This window comes from Papio anubis, chromosome 4 (assembly GCF_008728515.1).
Source record: "Papio anubis isolate 15944 chromosome 4, Panubis1.0, whole genome shotgun sequence".
NCBI lineage: Eukaryota > Metazoa > Chordata > Mammalia > Primates > Cercopithecidae > Papio > Papio anubis.
Genome location: NC_044979.1, coordinates 102600930 through 102622887, shown reverse-complemented (window position 1 = coordinate 102622887; position 21958 = coordinate 102600930). Strand labels below are relative to the sequence as shown.

At 37.4% G+C, this 21958-nt stretch overlaps 1 protein-coding gene across 6 annotated transcripts in view; it reads left to right on the top strand.

Moving 5' to 3' along the window:
• LOC103882917 (probable C-mannosyltransferase DPY19L1) overlaps positions 1-21958 on the top strand; it is a 68205-nt gene that overhangs the window by 13784 nt on the left and 32463 nt on the right. For all 6 annotated transcript variants that reach the window (XR_004183250.1, XR_004183248.1, XR_004183247.1 and 3 more), the window contains exons 2-3: positions 9448-9539; positions 13826-13925. Coding sequence is in view for 2 of the 6 variants with exons in the window: in XM_031665350.1 (XP_031521210.1) it covers positions 13873-13925 (53 nt within the window). In the remaining 4 variants the exon portion in view is untranslated. The remainder of the gene's footprint in view (positions 1-9447; positions 9540-13825; positions 13926-21958) is intronic.

Below are 21958 nucleotides of genomic sequence, written 5' to 3'. Positions count from 1 at the left end.
GAGTAATAACTAAGTCAGCAGCGGCGCTCTGCTTAATTACCACATAAAGCTGAGAAACTGGGGTAAGGTGTGGGATCCTTAAGGAGGACTTGAATTTATTCCTTGATGTTGTAGGCCATTGCTCACTGGGTATTGTATGCAGATTTAGTCAATAACAAATATTTGTAAACAAATAAGGTGATTACAGGTACAGAAATTCAGTTCGTAGCTTACTATTCAATAGAGTATCTGCTTCGTAAAAGATGGTGGACCACAAAATACTCAACGGATTTTGGTTTTCAAAACACAGTGATGCTATCCAAGGCTAAATGGATACTTGAAATTGGGATTGGATCTGGTGCTGAGACACAACTTTTACTTAGTTATTGATTTTTCTTTCTTCCGATTATTCCAAGGAGGGTGACTACCATTTTTGTACTTTATAGAGCAGTCTAGAGGAAAGGGTTAAGCATGTAAGCTCTGGGGACAGAAAGTCATATTTTCAAAATATAATAGCTATATGACCTTGGATATATTTATAAAACTGTCTTAACTCTATTTTCCTGTCTACAAAATGGTAATAATTATAAAATTTGTCAGTCTTAAAGGGATGTTGGAAGAACTAAATGCAAGTGAAGATTTTTTCACAGTAGTAGACACATAGTAAGTACTCAGTATACTATGGCTATTATTACTGTTATTATTGTTAATATTACGTCTATTAATTTTAGCTCTTTAATGTAACAAGTGCAGAACCATAATCTCACATCCTTCAGAGTCAGCTGATCTTGTATTTTTTGGTCCTTTGACTAGTTTAGTGATTTATTACAAGAAACCTAGTTAGTTTGTGCATTCTTTTCCTTTCTTATATTTCTCATTTGTAAAGACTGATAAACCAACTACACTTTCAGACCTGGTGACATAAATTGTTGGGGCCCCAAGCCTGTGGGCCCCAGCTCCCATTTCCCAGGAGAGGAGACAGTAAATTTCCACTTTTATCAGTTTTGAAATGACATTTATTTGTCCAATGTCGACCTTTACCACAACATTTGTACACCTCTGAAGGCAGCTTTCTGCCTTGAGGGATAAAAGTGTTCAATTTTTATGACATTCTTTTTTGAAATGTCTAGGTTTACCACACTGAAAGCAAACACCTTGTTTGTTATTTCCTTTTAAGGCTTTAGACAAAGCTCCAGCAAATAATTGAGCTTTATAAATAGCCCCTCCAACACTAACACAAGTTTTAATATATTTATCTAAGTTGGCCCCATTGGCCTTTAATGATTTTAACAATTTTTGACAGTCAGCATAAGCATTTTTAAAAGACAACGTTTGTAACAAAATTTGTGAAGCAAGGTCAGCACCCACAATTTTCAAGACAGCATCCTGAAGACGGGCCAAGAAATCTGAATATTGTTCATTTGTGCCCTGTAAAATCTTCACAGAGGAAAGGGAAGATTTTCCTGTTATCTCTACCTTATTTTAGGCCCTTAAAAACAAAGTCTTAATTTGAGTAAGGGCAACATCTTCTAGAACAGCCTGAGCACTAAAAGTAGCATATTGGCCCGTGCCTGTGAGTTGTTCTTCAGTGGCTCCTGGGGGATCACACATAACATTTTTTCTAGCCTGTCCATGCGCCTTGTTCATTTACCAGCTGTGCAATTGTAACCACTGAGAACGATCAAGAAAAGCCTTCCCCAAAGTCTTCCAGTCTATAGAAATTATCAAATTTTCTGATGAAAAAATATCAAGAAGACCAAGGATAGGGGTTCATAGTTAGAAATGGCAGCTTTCATTTCTTTTAAAAATTTAATTTGTAAGGCATTAAATTGGACATTATTGCCACCATTTGAAAACTGAGCATTAGGAGCAAAAGAAGCACAAATAATTGGAAACAGATCCAGCTCCTTAAATTTTTTTTATTTTTTTTTTATCTTTTCCTTTTCTCCCTCCCCCAATGGCGGGCAAGGCACTGAGAAAACTTTGCCAAACAAAGGTAAAGATAAGGAAGCCCGGGGGTTGGAGGCACTGGAAAATTCTCTTTTAACAGGGCAGAAGGAAAAGAAACAGGGAAAGCTCACAAAGGTGAATTAGAAGAATGTATCTGTAATATTTGTTGAAGCATTTCCATAATACACTGCATGTCAGAATTTCCCTTAGAAGAAGGAAGAGCTGGCTTTTTCTCTTCTCCCCCTTTTGCTACCCTGGCACAAATGGGCTCCATTTCAGATTTATTTTATTTTATTTTATTTTTCCAAATCCTCAGATACCTTTCCTCCTGTGGCTACATTACCACACTCCGAATCAGTCTCAAGTAACTCTAATGTCTGAGTGATAGAGTTACACAAGGTCCACAATTTTAGAGGCATAATATCCCCTAACTGGAGAGCTCTAAGCAAAGCTTTTACTACCTGTAACCATTTTTTCCGATTCAGCTGCACTTTAGTCTGATACTGAAACCAGTAACAATGTTATTCAACATGGGCAAACAATCGCTTCAAAGTCTTTTTCTTTCACTTCCACTCCCATAGACAGCAACAGTCCTTGAAACAGCCATAAATATTCTGAGGCCAGAGAGATGGAATTCCCATAATGAAAGCTTAAGAAGGTTCCCCTTAACAATATCTGAGCCTTACCCACTCCTAGGGGGTTCCCCTTCTTGTTCTCCCCTACTCAACCGTGCTGACCCTGCTCGCTGCGCCACTTGTTGGGGGCCGCACCGGGGGTGGTGGAGAATGAAAGAACACACACAAAGACAAAGACACACAGAGAACATGGCGGCCGCACTCAGAGCCTCTGCCTCACTTTATTTATACTCCATAAACCTCACGTCAGCAGAAAGAATGCAATGCAAAACAAACTTTCTTTTCCCACATGTAACCTTCTACTCAGTACCTTGTTTCTATATTCTTTCTTATCTACCCGCCTTCTTGGCGTGTGCGGGAGTTCATTAAAAGTTCAGTTGGAGATACTGTCCTTGAGCCCTATCTATTCTCAGCATACTGTTTTCAAAGGCCCCTGCAATTTACATCAGGTATAACTCCCAGTGCAATCCCTCCCCCCTCCCCCGTCCCCATGATAGGCCCCGGTGTGTGATGTTCCCCTTCCCGAGTCCAAATGATCTCATTGTTCAGTTCCCACCTATGAGTGAGAACATGCGGTGTTTGGTTTTCTGTTCTTGTGATAGTTTGCTAAGAATGATGGTTTCCAGCTGCATCCATGTCCCTACAAAGGACACAAACTCATCCTTTTTTATGGCTGCATAGTATTCAATGGTGTATATGTGCCACATTTTCTTAATCCAGTCTGTCACTGATGGACATTTGGGTTGATTCCAAGTCTTTGCTATTGTGAATAGTGCTGCAATAAACATACGTGTGCATGTGTCTTTATAGCAGCATGATTTATAATCCTTTGGGTATATACCCAGTAATGCAATGGCTGGGTCATATGGTACATCTAGTTCTAGATCCTTGAGGAATCGCCATACTGTTTTCCATAATGGTTGAACTAGTTTACAATCCCACCAACAGTGTAAAAGTGTTCCTATTTCTCCACATCCTCTCCAGCACCTGTTGTTTCCTGACTTTTTAATGATTGCCATTCTAACTGGTGTGAGATGGTATCTCATTGTGGTTTTGATTTGCATTTCTCTGATGGCCAGTGATGATGAGCATTTTTTCATGTGTTTGTTGGCTGTATGAATGTCTTCTTTTGAGAAATGTCTATTCATATCCTTTGCCCACTTTTTGATGGGGTTGTTTGTTTTTTTCTTGTAAATTTGTTTGAGTTCTTTGTAGGTTCTGGATATTAGCCCTTTGTCAGATGAGTAGATTGCAAAAATGTTCTCCCATTCTGTAGGTTGCCTGTTCACTCTGATGGTAGTTTCTTTTGCTGTGCAGAAGCTCTTTAGTTTAATGAGATCCCATTTGTCAATTTTGGCTTTTGCTGCCGTTGCTTTTGGTGTTTTAGACATGAAGTCTTTGCCCATGCCTATGTCCTGAATGGTACTACCTAGGTTTTCCTCTAGGATTTTTATGGTATTAGGTCTAACATTTAAGTCTCTAATCCATCTTGAATTAATTTTCGTATAAGGAGTAAGGAAAGGATCCAGTTTCAGCTTTCTACTTATGGCTAGCCAATTTTCCCAGCACCATTTATTAAATAGGGAATCCTTTCCCCATTTCTTGTTTCTTTCAGGTTTGTCAAAGATCAGATGGCTGTAGATGTGTGGTATTATTTCTGAGGACTCTGTTCTGTTCCATTGCTGACCACAATTTATAACTCACCAGTCAGTTGTTCTTCTATTATTTTGAAGTTATGACGATAAATCAATTAGATCATGCTGTATTTCCGATATTATAAGTTAATAGTTTGAAAATAGAGTTTGGAAAATTAAGCTATTTTTGAGATTCCTTAGTTATTGATTCTTGAGTGAATGATTAAAAATTACATGGTGAAACCCCGTCTCTACTAAAAATACAAAAAAAGTTAGCCGGGCATGGTGGCGGGCGCCTGTGGTCCCAGCTACTCGGGAGGCTGAGGCAGGAGAATGGCGTGAAGCCGGGAGGCGGAGTTTGCAGTGAGCCGACGGCGATTGCGGCACTGCACTCCAGCCTGGGTGACAAAGCGAGACTCTGTCTCAAAAAAAAATTATTAAGCGGAAAATAAAAGCCTGTTGTTAATATCTACACAGTATTATGTTGCAATATAATCAGTGTTATGAAATGTGTGCTAAAACTTATATACTAGATGATAGCAGTTTGTGCAACGTAAGATTTTTATTGAATTTATTTTCACAATAAATGGATTTCTTGTACTTAGAGACAGCATACATTTGTATAACCCTTTTTTGAAGCAGTTTACGTTTATATTTCCTTTAATTCTCAAATTTCAAAATAATGCCTTTAAAAAGCATTGGCATTTTAAACTGTCACACTATTTTTATTTTACATTTAAAATTAGCGATAAAAAATATTTATTTGTTGAAACGTAAGGCATGACTAAACCAAATCTCTTCACTATTTTCAAAGTATATGGGGTCATCTGGAATGGCAATTATGTTTGTACCAGATCTAGTAAAGCACGTTGTGTTACTAGAGAAACATAGAAAGCACTTTCATGGACATTTGATTTCATGCACTCAGAATTTTGGAAGGAGAAGACCTTGCCCTTCATTACAGTCCTATAATTGGGTTTTCTTGTCTGTACTTTCAGAGAATGTAATTCAGTTTTGGTGAACTGAGTGACTTCAGCTATTAAATGAATTTTGGAGAAATGATAACGTCATTGAATGTGGGTAACAAATGTGGGGGAACCGTCTGTATGAAGAAAATTCTCAAATTGTACATTGCATAGTTTGAATACTTGTTTGAATATTTGTTTTTGTACAGAGACTGATGACTTTACAAATTTTGATCGTACAAGCATGCTTCAGAGATATGCAGGGTTAGGACCAGACCGGGGCAATAAAGTGAATATTGTAATAAATCAAGTCATACAAATTTTTTGGTTTTCCAGTGCACATAAAAGTTATGTTCACACTGTACTGTAGTCTGTTAAGTGTGAAATAGCATTATGTCTAAAAAACAATGTACATACCTTAATTTAAAAATAAGTCGCTAATCCCAGCACTTTGGGAGGCTGAGGCAGGCAGATCACCTGAAGTCAGGAGTTCGAGACCAGCCTGGTCAACATGGTGAAACCCTTTCTCTATTAAAAATACAAAAAAAAAATTAGCCGGGTGTGGTGGTGGGTGCCTATAGTCCCAGCTACTTGGGAGGCTGAGGCAGGAGAATCGCTTGAACCCAGGAGGCAGAAGCTACAGTGAGCTGAAATTGTGCAGCTGCACTCCAGCCTGGGCGTCAGAATGAAACTCCATCTCTAAACAAACAAACAAACTACCAATGATCATGTGAACCTTCAGCAAGTTGTTCAGATGGAGGGTCTTACCTTGGTGTTGACAGCTGCTGACAGAGGAGTTGCTGAAGATTGGGATAGCTGTGGCAGTTTCTTAAGATAACAGTGAAATTTGCTGTGTTGATTGATTCTTCCTTTCACGAAAGATTCCTCTGTAGCATGTGATGCTGTTTGATAGCATTTTACCCACAGTAGAACTTTCAAAATTGGAGTCAGTCCTCTCAAACCCTGCCACTGCTTTAGCAACTACATTTATGTCATATTCTAAATCCTTTGTTGTAATTTCAACAATGTTTACAGTATCTTCACCAGTAGTAGATCCCATTTCAAGAAACCATTCTTCTTTGCTCATTTAAGAAGCAACTCCTTATCCTTTAAGTTTTATCATGATATTACAGCAGTTCAGTCACATCTTCAGGCTCCACTTCTAGTCATCTTGCCATTTCCACCACATCTGCAGTTACCTCCTCCACTGAAGTCTTGAGCCCATCTAAGTCTCCCATGAGGGTTGAAATAAACTTCTTCCAAAGTCCTATTAATGATGGTATTTTGACATCTTCCCACGAATCAGAATGATTTTAATGGTATCTGAAATAGTTAATCCATTCCGGATTTAAATTTCATTTTCCCAGACTCATCAGAGGAATCACTGTGGCAGTTAGAGCTTTATGAAACATATCTCTTAAATAATAAGACTTGAAAGTCGAAATGACTCCTTGCTTCATGGGCTGCAGAATAGATGCTGTGTTAGCAGGCATGAAACCAACATTAATCACTTTATCCGTCTCCACCCAAGCACTTGTGTAACCAAGTGCATTGTCAATGAGCAATTTGAAAAGAATTGTTTTTCCTGAGCAGTAGGTCTCAAGAATGGGTTTAAAATATCCAGTCAATCATGCTAAAACAGATGTGCTGTCATCTAGGCTTGTTGCTCCATTTGTAGATCATGTGCAGAGTAGATTTAGTGTAATTCTTAAGGGTCCTAGGATATTTAGAATGGTCAGTGAATATTGGCTTCAAGTTAGTCACTGGTTGCGTTAGGTCCTAACAAGAGAGTCAACCTGGCCTTTGATGTTTTGAAGCCAGCCACTGACTCCTCTCTGACTAGGAAAGTCCTAGATGACATTTTCTTCCAATAGAAGGCTTTTTCATCTGCACTGAAAATCTGTTGTTTAGTGCAGGCATCTGCCTCAGTTATGTTAGCTAGATCTTCTGGATAACTTGCAGCTTCTACATCAGCATTGCTGTTTTACCTTGTACTTTTATCTTATGGAGATGGCTTCTTTCCTGAAACCTCATGAACCAACCTTTGCTAGTTCAGACTTTTCTTCTGCAGCTTCCTCACCTCTCTCAGCCTTCATAGAATTGAAGAGAGTTAGGATCTTGTTCTGGATTAGGCTTTGACTTAAGGAAATGTGGCTGGTTTGATCTTCCATCCAGTACATTAAAACTGTCTGCATATCAGCAATAAGGTTGTTTCACTTTTAATTTCCTTCAATAATTTTTCTTTTGCATTCCAGACTGTTAGGCATAAGAGGCCTAGCTTTTGGCCTCTCTCAGATTTTGACATGCCTTCTTCACTAAGTTCAATCATTTCTAGCCTTTGACTTAAAGTGAGAGATGAACAACTCTTTCTATTAATTGAACACTTAGAGGCCCTTGTAGGCTTATTAATTTTCCTAATTTTAATATTGTTGCATCTCAGGGAATTTGGAGGCCTGATGGGAGGGAGAGAGATGGGAGAGTGGCTGATTGGTGGAGCAGTTAGAACACACACGTTTATCCATTAAGTTTGCCATCTTATTGGGCGTGGTTCAAGGCACCTAAAGCAATTACAATAGTAATATCAGCGATTACTGATCACAGATCACCATAGCAGATATAGTAATAATGAAAAAGGTTGAAATAGGCCGGGCGTGCTGGCTCATGCCTGTAATCCCAGCACTTTAGGAGGCCGAGGTGGGCAGATCACGAGGTCAGGAGATCAAGACCATTCTGGCTAACACGGAGAAACCTGTCTCTACTAAAAAAATATACAAAAAAAAAAAAAAAAAAAAAATTAGCCGGGTGAGGTGGCAGGCACCTGTAGTCCCAGCTACTCAGGAGGCCGAGGCAGGAGAATGGCTTGAGCCTGGGAGGCGGAGCTTGCAGTTAGCCGAGATTGTGCCACTGCACTCCAGCCTGGGTGACAGAGCGAGACTCTGTCTCAAAAAAAAAAAAAAAAAGAAAAGAAAAGAAAATGTTGAAATATTATGAAAATTACCAAAACGTGACACAGAGACGTGAAGTGACCACCTGCTATTGGAAAAATGGCACTGATAGACTTGCTTGAGGCAGGGTTGCCACAAACCTTCAATTTGTGACAGACGTTATCTGCGAAGCATAGTAAAGGGCAATGAAATGTGTTTTGCCCATGTATCTTACTGTCAATCCTACTGAACTCTCCAGTTAATCCAATAAACTAACAACTTTTAAAAATTGCATTCTGGTTACAACAGTATACATTATCAACAGACATTCAGTAATATTCAGTAAAGACGGTATACATTATCAACAGATCTTTTCAGCATTCCCTTGTGGGAGTAGTTCATTCATAAATAGATACGTATATCATTTTCATAGAGGATGGTGAGCTTGGTAGAAAAGAGGAGTGAATTGACTCAGTCTTTCTATAGCAGTATTAGAAATATTCAGTGGTCTGAGGTAGAGCTAAAATATAGGAAACACTTATTTCTGACATGGTCTTTGCCATTCTGTGGAGTCTTTGTCATCCCTGCTTGCACTGAAAGACATCATAATTTATTTTAGTGTGACTTAATAATATCAGATTGCTTGCATTTAATTCTATGTGGTTTTCTGTTGATGGAAGGATGAACTTACTAATATATTTAGTATATATACAGAAAAATGACATTATTACAACCGCGATAGTACATTGCTTAATTATGTCCAAAGTGAGCTTTTCAGAAAGGTTTATACTTAAAAATTTTAGGACTTTTGTTACTTAATTTGATTCTACCACCTACTTTTAAATATTTTGCAACCCAGGGTAGCTTAGGCAAAGAAGTAAAACCAAAAATGGAATATTCCTTTGTAGCAGCACTGAATGAAAATACTAAAATTGATGACTACAAAGAATTCTCAAGTACTGGTTATGGATAGTTTTGCTGAAATTCATGGGAAAGAAGACAAACAATAGATAAATAATCAACTCAAAATATTCTGAAATTTGACAGAACATTTTCTTGCTGGTACTTTTCCTCCCTTTCCTTTTAAGATGTAGTTGCATCTTTTTTGGTATTTTCTTGTTGACAGTTCATGATACTAATGCTTTACATGATCTTAAGCCATGTGTTTCTCTGTCAATAATATTTCTCACATGCTAGTTTTGCTGTCTGTGGAATAAAGTCCAGTAGTTTGTTTTACAACACGCCATTTAAATTATTTGTTAAAAATAATTTTATTTTATTTATAAATAGCAATTTTTACTTGGAATGTCTGTCTTAGTAAATTTAGCAAGTATACTATACTATGAATTTTTTTTTTCAGTGTACCTGTGTAATGTGGACACCACCTCTCCTTGAAAGCTTCTCATATGCATTTCTTGTTCTTCAAATGTTGCTTGTGACTCATATTCTCAGGTAACTTTGACTTAACCTTATTTCTTTTTGCATTAAATAATTTAAACTAGAATTTCTTAAGCTTCCATAATAAAGTCAACGTAATAAAATAATTAACCAATATGATGCTGTTATTAGTAAAAATATTTTAAGAGTATAACTTAAAAATAGTACCAAAAACATTTCTTCTGTCAGCCTTCTATTCCTCTTCCTTTTTCTTGGTGGTCCACAGTGACTGCTTGAGAAGGAGCAAATTTGCTTTCACTTCTCCTGTCATTTCCACTTTCTCAAGTCTTCTTCTGTTACCAGTATAACCTCCTGAAAGTGAGCAGAAAGAACGTAAAGGCTGGTCTTGTTATAGTGTATCCTGTAAGATACAATCCTTTGGGGCAAAGTGTAATTCACAGAATTCACACTTCTCTCCCTTTCTGCTGACAAATATTGACCTGCCTTGCTTCAGAGGGTAAAAATGAAACCAAATGGGGGCTATGGAAAAATGGAACAAAGCATGATAAAAATCTGAAGATGACTCAGACTGATAACTCCCTTCAGTGATCCTCCAAATTCAGAAGAACTTTGTTGAAGTCTGTTATGCCAAACGGTTTGGGCAATCTATTTCCCTCTGAATGTTACAGCAAGCATAGAACCATCACATGGCTTTTAGTCTCCTACGTAGTAGTGTCTTTAGACAGACCTTTCATAGAACATGGGATGAGTAATGTTTTTGCATTAGCTTTTTAAAGTCTGTGTAGCTCCAGCTTTATTGCTGTCCCCTAAACTCTTTTGTAGGGTTTAATTCTTTGGCACCTTCAAATAAGGTGAACCTCTATGAATTCGCCAACCTTTAGCTGGCCACCCTGTTGGTTCTGAGGAGCATGTTGAGCAACAGTCCCTTCTCAAACATCTACCTTAAGAAGTGTTGTTGTGCTATAGAGTCTTTGATTCACCACCACAGATGCTGTTTTTCCACATTCACATTCTTGACCATGGCTTTTTTCTCCAGTGTAGTGCAGACAGCAGACTGCCCATCAGTCTCTAGTTCCTTCCTGCTTTTCTACCTCTGCTCCTGTCTTAAATCCAGTGAAGGCAAACCTTTGAATCTTCTTTCACTCACTGATCCGATCTGTCCTGAGTAGTTGTGTGGATGCTCGGGGACTGGCCTTCTTCCCTTTAGTCCATCTGCACCATGGAAGGTAGTGTTAGTTTCCTGTTGCTGTGTAGCCAGTCACCACAAACTGGGATCTACTGTCTTGGAGTTCTCTGGCTCAGTTTTACATTCAGAATTGTGGAGGTGCTACACACTCTTCAGGGGAAGGCACAGAGTGGGAGGAGAATCAATCTTCTTGCCTTTTCTAGCAGCTTCCTAGAAGGCTGCCTGCATTTCTTGGGAGACCGCCTGCCTTTCTTAAGAGGCTGCCTGCATTTCTTGGGAGACCACCTGCATTTCTTGGGAGACCACCTGCATTTCTTGGGAGACCGCCTGCATTTCTTGGCTTGTGGCTCCTTCATCTTCAAAACCAGCAATGGTGGATTGGGTCCTTGTCAGTTCACTCCAACCTTCTCTTCAGCCTGTCTTCCACTTTTATGTACCCTGTGGTTACATCAGGCCCACCTGGATAATCCAGGATACATTCCCTACTGTTGAGGTCACGTGATTAGTCATCTTCATTCCGTCTGCAGCCCTAGTTCCCCTTTGCCATGCAACATGACATGTTCACAGGTTCCAGGGATTAGGGCACAGATATTTTTTGGAGGCCATTATTCTGCCTTCCAGGATGGGGAGCCTCTCCAGTTGCTGTTTCCTGCCTTCAAGGGCTGCCTTCTGTTGGGTCCTTCTCTGTTTTTGGCTCCAGGTGCTTCTGTGACAAGCTTTTTATGTCTTCTTTAGCCTCTTATCATTGTCATTTTCAGCCTTACCCACCTCTTCATACCTGTCTTTACTTTTTGCTGAAAAGTTTTAGAAACTTTCTTTAGAGCCTTCTTCATTGTCTCTGTTTATATTCTGGTTGACATTTCCCTTCTCATATTCCTGGCCATCTGAAGCTGAATCAGCTGCTGCTTTCACCACTCCTGGTTCAGATCCATCCCATCTTGGTCTTCCTCGCCATCTTCATTGGCAGCTTGTCACTTCTGATTGCGATGGCTTTCCTGGTTATGCTCCTTAGTTGGCATGGCTCCTGCTTGCCTGGTGTGGCTGTGACTGCTTGCTTGGGAAGTGTGGGCTTTCATTTTGCTTTCTTAGACACTGCAGTCTTTTTTCTGAAGGATAGCCTTCTCTCTATTGGCCATCTTCATCTTCTGATATTTCATCCTTCTTACTGACATTGTCTCCTTTTGGAAGAGCAGCCATTTCCTTTAGTTCTTGGTTTCTACCTGTAGTTGACATATTGTGACATGAGGGAGGTGGTGGGTGGTGATGGCTTGGGGAGCCAAAGCTGAGCAGTGTTGATGCAGGCTGCAGTGCTGAGGATACTGTTATAAAACTGGAAGGAGCTATTCTTTAATGCTAGGAATCATGTATAAATAAAGGTTAGTGGTATATTTAACAAATTGGTTTTGTCAGTTTTGAATTTTAAGCATTTTAGAAATTCAGTTTATATAATCACCTAATACTAGCACAGCTGAGCTTTTCCTTGATTGTTCTTAGCTTTTTTTTTTTTTTTAATTATTCTTGGCTTAGTATTTATGTTTCCATTTCTGTTGTCTTGGGTCCAAACTATTTTTGATCACCAATTGGATTTTCTTTGTTTTTCTGGTAGAACCTATCTCATAGTGCATTCTTTTTTTTTTTTTTTTTTTTTTTTTTTGAGACAGAGTCTGGCTCTGTAAGCCAGGCTGGAGTGCAGTGGCGCGATCTCGGCTCACTGCAAGCTCCCACACCTCCGGAGTTCCACGCCATTCTCCGCCTCAGCCTCCCAAGTAGCTGGACTACAGGCGCCCGCCACCACGCCCGGCTAGTTTTTTTTTGTATTTTTAGTAGAGACGGGGTTTCACCATGTTAGCCAGGATGGTGTCGATCTCCTGACCTCGTGATCCACCTGCCTCGGCCTCCCAAAGTGCTGGGATTACAGGCTTGAGCCACCGCGCCCGGCCCGCATAGTGCATTCTTTACCCAACTGCCAGATTGGTATTAAATTCTGCTCAGAAATCTTAATGTCTCTTATTACCCATAAAATGAAAATCATATTTAGTATTCAAAAGCAGTAGAGAAATGCTTTATTTTAGACAGTGGCTTTCAAACTTTCGGACTATGATCTGTAAGAAATAATAAGTTTTATACTGTGGCTTAGTATACACATACATGTATGCACACAACTGAAACAAAAGTTTCACAGAATAGAACCCCTCGTAAGTAGGATATACTCATATATATTCCGTTTCACTCTGCTGATCTCCATTGTTAAATGCTGAGTTTTATTCCATAAGTTGATTTCATAACTCATTAAAAGGTTATCTGGAGTTTAAAAGTACTTTTGTTGGATTAAAATAGCAGAGAGGGATGTCCTTTGGGGAAGGGATACTTCCAGAAGTGAAGAAAGGCGTTTTGTAATGGTGCTCTATGCTCCAGGTAGGTTTGTCTAACCAGGATGTCTTTACTGTATCCAAGCTGCCTACACTCCATCACCTCAGTATATTAACATGCACACTGTGCTTCTGTGAAGATGGACATGTGTGGGGCTTTGCGTTGGCTCGCAGATTTAGAGGATAAAATCATCTTACCCTCCTAAAAATCTCCTAAATTACAAGTCAGTGCCAAAATGAGATCTCTAAAGATTGCTTCAGAATGGCCCCCATATCTTTTCCTCCACTTTTCTGTGTTCTCCTACCTGTGCCAGACCCAACTTTTTATCTCACAAGCTTACAAAATCTCTCTCAGCTGCTTAGCTCTTATTCTACATTCTTGCACTAGTTGTCTGTGTAATACTTAGCACTTAAAATATACTGCTGTCATCTTTTCACAGGCATCTCCTGCCTTTCTAACTAATGAATCTGTTGAATCCGTATTTTTAAATATTCAGACATGGATTCACCAAAATATAATTTGAAAAAAATGTTCATGGATATACTGACCCAGCCACCCTCCTTCTCTCTGTGTTATTATTAGCAATAATGGGTATTTACCTTTCAAAGAAAATTGTTGTAATTGAGTATCAGGAGGTATAATTTCTAACCCATTGGTTCATTTTATGTTTATGTTGTGTTATAACCAGATCATATATATTTAGAGATTCTAATTTGCAGCAGTTTGGAGCCATGCTAGACTATTTTGTGTTTGAACTTACTAATGCTTATTTTATCTTTTCAAGGGCTACAAAACTTTATAGAGGAAGTGTGATTGCACTCTGCATTTCCAATGTATTTTTCATGCTTCCTTGGCAGTTTGCTCAATTTGTGCTTCTTACTCAGGTGAGCTGATTATATTTTAAGCTGTTTTAAGCTTAGCATTTTTGACTATGTCAACTCATTTGCATAAAATTATAACTGAGATGTTCTATGATTCTAAGTCCTAAAACATTTTCTAGGAATGTTGAACAAAAGAAAGTTTAGGGTAGAGAAATATGTAGGATTATTTATTAATGATTGTTAATTATTTACTTCCTAACATAATGCATTTATTGAACTCAAATTTGTAAGAATGCTTATCTTTGTTATTCAGTATTGTTAATGTGCTTAAAAGAGGACTAGTGCTATAACTTTAAGTATTTCTCTTAAGTTATCTATAGTATTTCTCTTACGTAAAATGTTTCTTTTATGAATAGTTGTGTACATTCTTGCACGTAGAATAAAGACACATAGGATTACAGGATAAATAGTTAACCAGTTCATCTCTTATAAAATTCTCTCTACCTGTCTGGAAATTTATCTATTGTCTTTCCATGAACTCTTGCCCACTATAAATGGAGGTCGTTTGTTGAGAGAGGGAGTGAATTACATACTCATTTTTTTCCCTGCCTACTCTTTTTTTTATTGTACCTGGTATATTTGTATAAAGCAGTTGAAGAGTTGCTTTTTTTTTTTTTTTTTCTGAGATGGAGTCTTGCTCTGTCACCCAGGCTTGAGTGCAGTGGCATAATCTCAGCTCACTGCAACCCCCACCTCTTGGGTTCAAGCGTTTCTCCTGCCTCAGCCTCCCAAGTAGCTGGGACTACAGGTGCGTGCCACCATACCCGGCTAATTATTTGTATTTTTAGTTGAGATGGGGTTCACTGTGTTAACTAGAATGGTTTTGATCTCCTGACCTTGTGATCTGCCCACTTAGGCCTCCCAGAGTGCTGGGATTACAGGCGTGAGCCACCGCGCCTGGCTGCTTTTAAATATTTTTTAGAACGTCTTGCTTGGAAATGAAGTTAGACTTGGATTTGAGTCCTAATTCTATTCAGTAACCTCTTAATTTGGATAAAATAGTTAACTTTTCTTAGTTTAGATTTTCTCATTTCTGAAATAGAGATAATAAAAGAACCTACTTTATTGGGTTGCAGATAGGACCAGATGAAGTAATGTGTATGATTCTTAACATGGTACCTGGTACTTAGTAGGTGTCAGTAAAGTTAGTTGGTTTTATCATTATTTTTAAAAATAGGCTTTGTTTGTACTTACTTTTTATTTTGATCTTGTCTTGCAGACTCATTTGTCTAACTTAGTTTGATGACATTTTCAATCAGTTTCTGGTTTAAAATTGTCTCTGAGATTCTCTCTTTAAAATTCTACCCTGTAAATGTACTGTGTGTTGCTTAGCCCTTGGGGTGAAAAGGGAGCATTCTCATTGCTTCCTGATAGTGGACACTGCCTGCTTTTCTGTGGAGGTGAAGGTCCCTGTGGGGCTTATGTTGAATAATAACACACACTTCCCCACAGTTGTTATGTCATATCAGGCACCCCAAGAAATGCAGTATTCTCCATGGGTAACTCTGAATTAAGGGAAACTGTGTTGTTTTACTCACTAATGGAAAAATTTGTTGTAGATTGCTTTAGAGATAAAAAAAACTTGATGAATGAAACTTAAGTTATATGTTTAAGTATTCAGCTACTTTGCAATCTGTTTATACTATACTTTTGTAGTAGGACAGGGAGAATTTAATTTGAGTTGCTTTCTCTATGAGGAAGGGTGTAGAGGCATTGTCTGATATATTACCTCTATGTAAGATACTGTATAATCATTTAATCAATTAATTCATCTAAATAATTCCAATACTCTTAGAATTAGTGATATATAACATACAGTTTTCTTTCGAATAGAAAAGAAAGTTAAAAATACCTTTGCAGCAAAAGTACTCTTGATTTGAAATTGATAAATTTGATTATAACTAACTCTTGGATATTTGTATTAATGAAAGAACGCTAATAGAGATACTTGTAAAGAGTGACTAGCAAGGAGAAATTAAAGTATTTTTATGCACACTTGCATTGCATAATTATTTTTCAGTTTAATGTACCTTCCCCAATTATGTATTAGTTATATTATAATTACATTTTCTTCTTTTTGATTGGATAAAGCACTTTTTAATTGTACGTATTGACAGTAGGGTTGACCTGAAATTAAAATGAGTATTGTTTTGGACAATCGACAAAGTAGACAATTCACATGATTGAGAGAGCTGTGTATCAGAGAGAAAAATCAACCAATATTTTCTATACTAATATATTGACTATATTTAATAATAAATTGGCAGATAAAAGGAAGACAAAAGAACTCACTCTGTGTGTATATATAAATCAGTTGAAACAACAATAAATATATTCTTCATTCTTGTAGCTATTCATTTTATCTTTTTTACTTTTAATTTCTTTTTAAATTTCAGATTGCATCATTATTTGCAGTATATGTTGTTGGGTACATTGATATATGTAAATTACGGAAGGTCATTTATATACACATGGTAATAATTTTTTATTGTTCTCTTCCATTTTTTGCCCTTAAACTCCTGATTAATATTTGATTTGTTCATGGTTGAAACTAGTTGTAACAATTTCATAACTAAAACAAATGTTCCAACATTGTGATATAATCAACAGACCTTGTTTTGATAGACCACTCACAAAAATTTAATTTGGGTCATATTATCTGATTGAAGTTGTGCCCAACTTAATGCATTATCAGTAAAAGAAATAATTTATGAAACAGAAACATGTGATTGATATATTATCCAGGAGCTGTCTGTTAAAATGAAGTAGAAGGGCCCAACATGGTGGCTCACGCCTGTAATCCCAACACTTTTGAGAGGCCAAGGTGGGGTTCACTTGAGGCCAGGAGTTTGAAACCAGCCTGGCCAACAGAGCCAGAGCTCATCTCTACAAAAATACAATAAAATTAGCCTAGCATGGTGACACATGCCTGTAGTACTAACTATTTAGGAAGCTGATGTGGGAGGATTGCATTAACCCAGGAGGTTGAGACTGCAGTGAGCTATGATCACGCCACTGCACTCCAGCCTGGGCAACATAGCAAGACCATGTCTCTACAAAAAAGAAAAAAAGTTCATTTACTGAGTGTCAACTATCCAGGCATGTGGAACAAACCAGCATTCATATTACTACATTCTAACAGCATGGGGGAAGGAGGGAAGAGAGAAGATAAATAATAAACATAGTAAATGGGTAAATTTATGTAGGATGTTAGAAGGTGATAAGGATTTTAGGCCAGGCATGGTGGCCTGGGGAAGTTGAGGCAAGAGGACATTTGAGCCCAGGAGTTTAAGACCAGTCTGGGTGAGACCCCATCTCTATCAAAAAATGCAAAAAAAGATTTTAGAAGAAAGAAAAGGTCAGGGTAAGGCAAATAAGGAGCACCAAGATCAGGGGGTAGGAGATGGAAAAATCAAATGAGGTGGTCAGGGCAGGTCTTCTTGAGAAGGGGGAGTAGAACAAAGATTGGAAGAAGGAGAAGGAGTTAGCCGAGTAGATATGAAAGAAACTGATCTCTAGGTTGGTGGAACAGCTAGAACAAAGACCCTAAAGCCAGTTGGTTGATGTTTTTGAATGGTTATCCTTTAAAAACAAACATTTGTCCTCTCTTTCTTTAGTTTTTATAATTTTGATGTTTTCTTTTCCTGATAATTTTACAGTTGTCATAATATCCCATTTTCATTTTCTTAATAATTTATACATATAAAAGAACATTTATAATGTGTAAGGAAGTTATAAACACAGTCATAAAATAAACAACCAGGAGCCTATTCTCCAAATGGAAAATAGAACCTTATCGTTACTTTTAAGTCCTGTATGCCCTGAGCTCATCCCCTCACTGCTCCTACAGGTAACCGCTACTCTGACTTTTTGAATTGTAATCAATTTGCCTTTCTTTATAAGTTTACCATATGTGGATTACTAAATAATATATATTTTTATTAAATGTTCACATTCTTTGTAAGGTTTATACAAATGGCATTTTATAAATACTATTTTTTCACTCAGATTTCTGCTACTTATATGTAGCTAGAATTCAAATATTTTCACTGCTTTATAGTTTCCATCATATAAATAAAGGATAATTCATTCATTCATTTTCTTGTTGAAGGACATTTAGGTTCTCTCCTCTCCCCCCAACTTCTTTTTTTAGTTATAAATAATTCTGTACATTCTTCACATATCTCCTAGGGCACATACGTTGAGAGTATCTCTAGGGTGTTTACCTAGTAGTAAACTTGTTGGGTGGTAAATTATGTACATGTTCGACTTTATAAATACCAAGTTGTTTTTCTAAAATGATTGGACTACTTCCAACAGCAATGTGTCATTCAAATAGCAGCTTATGTTATTCTACATCCTTTTTTATTTTATCATTCTTGTTCATGTAAAATGGTATCTTGTGACCTTAATTTGCATTTTCTCTGATTCGTAATGAAGCTGAGCATCTTTTCGTATGTTTATACACCCTTCATGTTTCCATTGTTGTAAATTCCTATTCAGATCTTTTACCAGTTTGTCTTGTGTCCAAAAGAAAATGACATCTATTTTAGTCAGTACAGTGTAATACATTATTTTTGTTATTTATGTTGATGCTCAAATTGTTCCACACTTGTCCAACTATTCAAGCTGACTTCTCTTTCCTTTTAACATGTCCTCATCATGCTTTGAGCACTTTTAAAAAGAAATGAATAAATGTTAAATTTCATGAAATGCTTTTCTATATCCGTTTAGATGATTCTGTGTATTTCCCCCTACTTTAATCTGTTACTGTAATGAATTAACATTAATTAATTTTCTAGCATTAAATAAACTTGCTTTTCTGGGTTAAACACAATTTTTGCATGTCGCTGGATTCAGTTTGCTGTTATTTTGATGGATTTTTACATCCTTGTTCATGAATGAGTTAGACAGTAATTACATATTTTTTAGACTTGGCTTATTTTTTCCCAAACTATTTAAAATAGTTTTTTATTTTGTAGTATAAATCAGATATTTAAAATGTTAAGCCTTCAGAGTTGGCTGGTCACATAGGCAACTATGGCTGAGGGCGTTGACTCAAAGTTATAGTTATAAAATTATAAAATTACCCAGTGTAGTTTGTAGCAAAACCTACCGTGGGTAAATGATACATACTTTATTATATGACTTACTATTTTCTGTCAGCTTCCATTATCACTTTATAAATTCCTAAATTCTTATAGTAATAAAAAGAAAAATATAGAATTATTTCCAAAAAATTATTTTTCCATTTTTTATTGTGGTAAAATACATGTAACTTAAAATTTACCACCTTAAGCATTTTTAATTATACAGTTTAGTGATATTAAGTACATTCACATTGTTTTACAACCATCACCACCATCTATTTCCAGAACATTTTTCATCTTGCAAAACTGAAACTCTATACCCATTAAAGTCCTTATTCTTTCGTCTTCCCAGCTGCTGGAAACGACCATTCTAGTTTCTGTCTTTGTGATTTTGACTCCTTTATGTATGTCATGTAAGTGAAATGATACAGTTTTTGGCTTTTTGTGACTGGCCTACTTCAATTAGCCTACTGTCTCCAAGTTTCTTCTATGTTGAAGCATGTCAGAATTTCCTTCCTTTTTAACACTAAAAAATAATCCATTGTGTGTACACACACACACACACACACACACACGATTTTGCTTATCTATTCAGTCTGTCTACGGATACTTGGGTTACTTCGATGTTTCAGCTATAGTAAATAATGCTGCTATGAACAAATATTTTTTGAGATCTTGTTTTCAATTGTTTTGAGTATGTACCCAGAAGTGGAATTGCTGGACTGATCATATAGTAAATCTATTTTTATTTTTTTAAGGAACTGCCAAACTTTTCCATAGTAGCTGTACATTTTACATTCCTTTGAACAGTGCACGAGGTTCTATTTTCTCCCTGTAATCACCAACATTTATTTTCTGCTCTTATGATGGTAGCCATCCTAATAGGTATAAGGTGATATCTCTCTGTGGTTTTTGTTTCTTAATTTAAAATCTTTATTTTTCAGAGAAGTTTTAGGTTTATAGCAAATTTTTTGTTTTTTGGAAACGGATCTCACTCTGTCGACCAGGCTGGAGTGCAGTGGCACGATCTCAGCTCACTGCAACCTCTGCCTCCCGGGTTCAAGCAATTCTCCTGCCTCAGTCTTCCGAGTAGCTGGGATTACAGGCACGTGCCACCACAGAGATGGAGTTTCACCATGTTGGCCAGGCTGGTCTCAAACTCCTGACCTCATGTGATCTGCCCACCTCGGCCTCCCAAAGTGCTGGGATTACAGGCATGAGCCACCGCACCCAGCCAGATTTATAGCAAAATTAAGCAGAAAGTACAGAGTTCCCATATACCCCCTGCCCCCCAACCATGCACAACCTAGCCCTCTATTGACATCCCGCACCAGAGTGGTACATTTGTTACAATTGATAAACCTACATCACACATCATAATCACCCAAAGTCTGTAGTTTACGTTAGGCCTCACTTTTCTATGGGTGGTTGTTGTTTTTTGTTTTTTGAGACAGTGTCTTACTCTGTTACCCAGGCTGGAGTTCAGTGGTGCAAGCATGGCTCACCACAGCCTCGACCTCCTGGGCTCAAGGGATCTTTCTGCCTTGGCCTCCCAAAGTGCTAGGATTGCAGATGTGAGCCACCACAATCGGCCTGGGTTTTGACAAATGTATAATGACATCTGTCAACCATGTAGTATCTTGTAGAACAGTTTCACAGCCATAAAGTTCCTCTGTGCTCCACCTGTTCATCCCTCCTTCCCCCTAACCATGGCAACCCCTGATCTATTTACTGTCTCCGTAGTTTTGCCTTTTGTATGGTGTCATGTGTTTGAAACCATACAGTATGTAGCCTTTTCATATTGGCTTCTTTCACTTAGTAAAAAGCAAATAAGTTTCCTCCAAGTCTTTTCATGGCTTGATAGCTCATTTCGATCTTGATTATTGTTAACATTATATGGATGTACCACTGTTTATTTTTTCACCTATTGAAGGACATGTTGGTTAACTCCAAGTTTGGGCAATTATGAATAAAGCTGCTGTAAACATCTGTGTGCGGGTTTTTACATGAATGTTTTAGTTCATTTCAGTAAATACCAAGGAAAGGGATATTTGGATGGTATGGCGAGAGTATGCTTAGTTTTTAGGAAATTGCCAAACTGTCTTCCAAAGTGGCCAAACCATTTTGCATTACCACCAGCAATAAATGAGAGTTCCTGCTGCTCCACATCCTTGTCAGCATTTGGTGGTGTCACAGTGGGTTGTGGCCATTTTAATAGATGTGTAATGGTATCTCATTGTTTTAATTCGGTTGAATGTCTTTTAATATGCCTTTTTGGCCATTCTAATAGGTGTGTAATGGTATCTCATTGTTTTAATCTGGTTGAACATCTTTTAATATGCTTTTTTGGCCATTTTAATAGATATGTATTGGTATCTCATTGTTTTAATTTGGTTGAACATCTTTTAATATGCTGTTTTTGGCCATCTGTGTATCTTTTTTGGTGAAGTATCTATTAAGATCTTTTGCTCATATTTCCTTAGGTTGTTCATTTTCTTATTGTCGAGTTTTAAGAATTCTTCGTATATTTTAGATAACAGTCCCTTATCAGATGTGTCTTTTGCAAATACCTTCTCTCAATCATTGTCCTGTCTTTCACAGAGCAGAAGTTTGTAATTTTAATGAAGTTCAGCTTATCAGTCATTTCTTTCATAAATTGTACCTTTGTTGTTTTATGTAAGAAGTCATCACCATACCTAAGGTCATCTAGGTTTCCTCCAATGTTATCTTCTAGGAGCTTTATAGTTTTGCAATGTGCATTTAGATCTATGGTCTGTTTTGAGTTCATTTTCGTGAAGGGTGTAAAGTCTATGTCTAGATTTATTTTTTTGTATGTGGATCTCTAATTGTTCCAGCACCATTTGTTGAAAGGACTATTTTTGCTCCACTGTATTGCCTTTGCTCCTTTGTCAAATATCAGTTGATGATATATGTGAGTCTATTTCT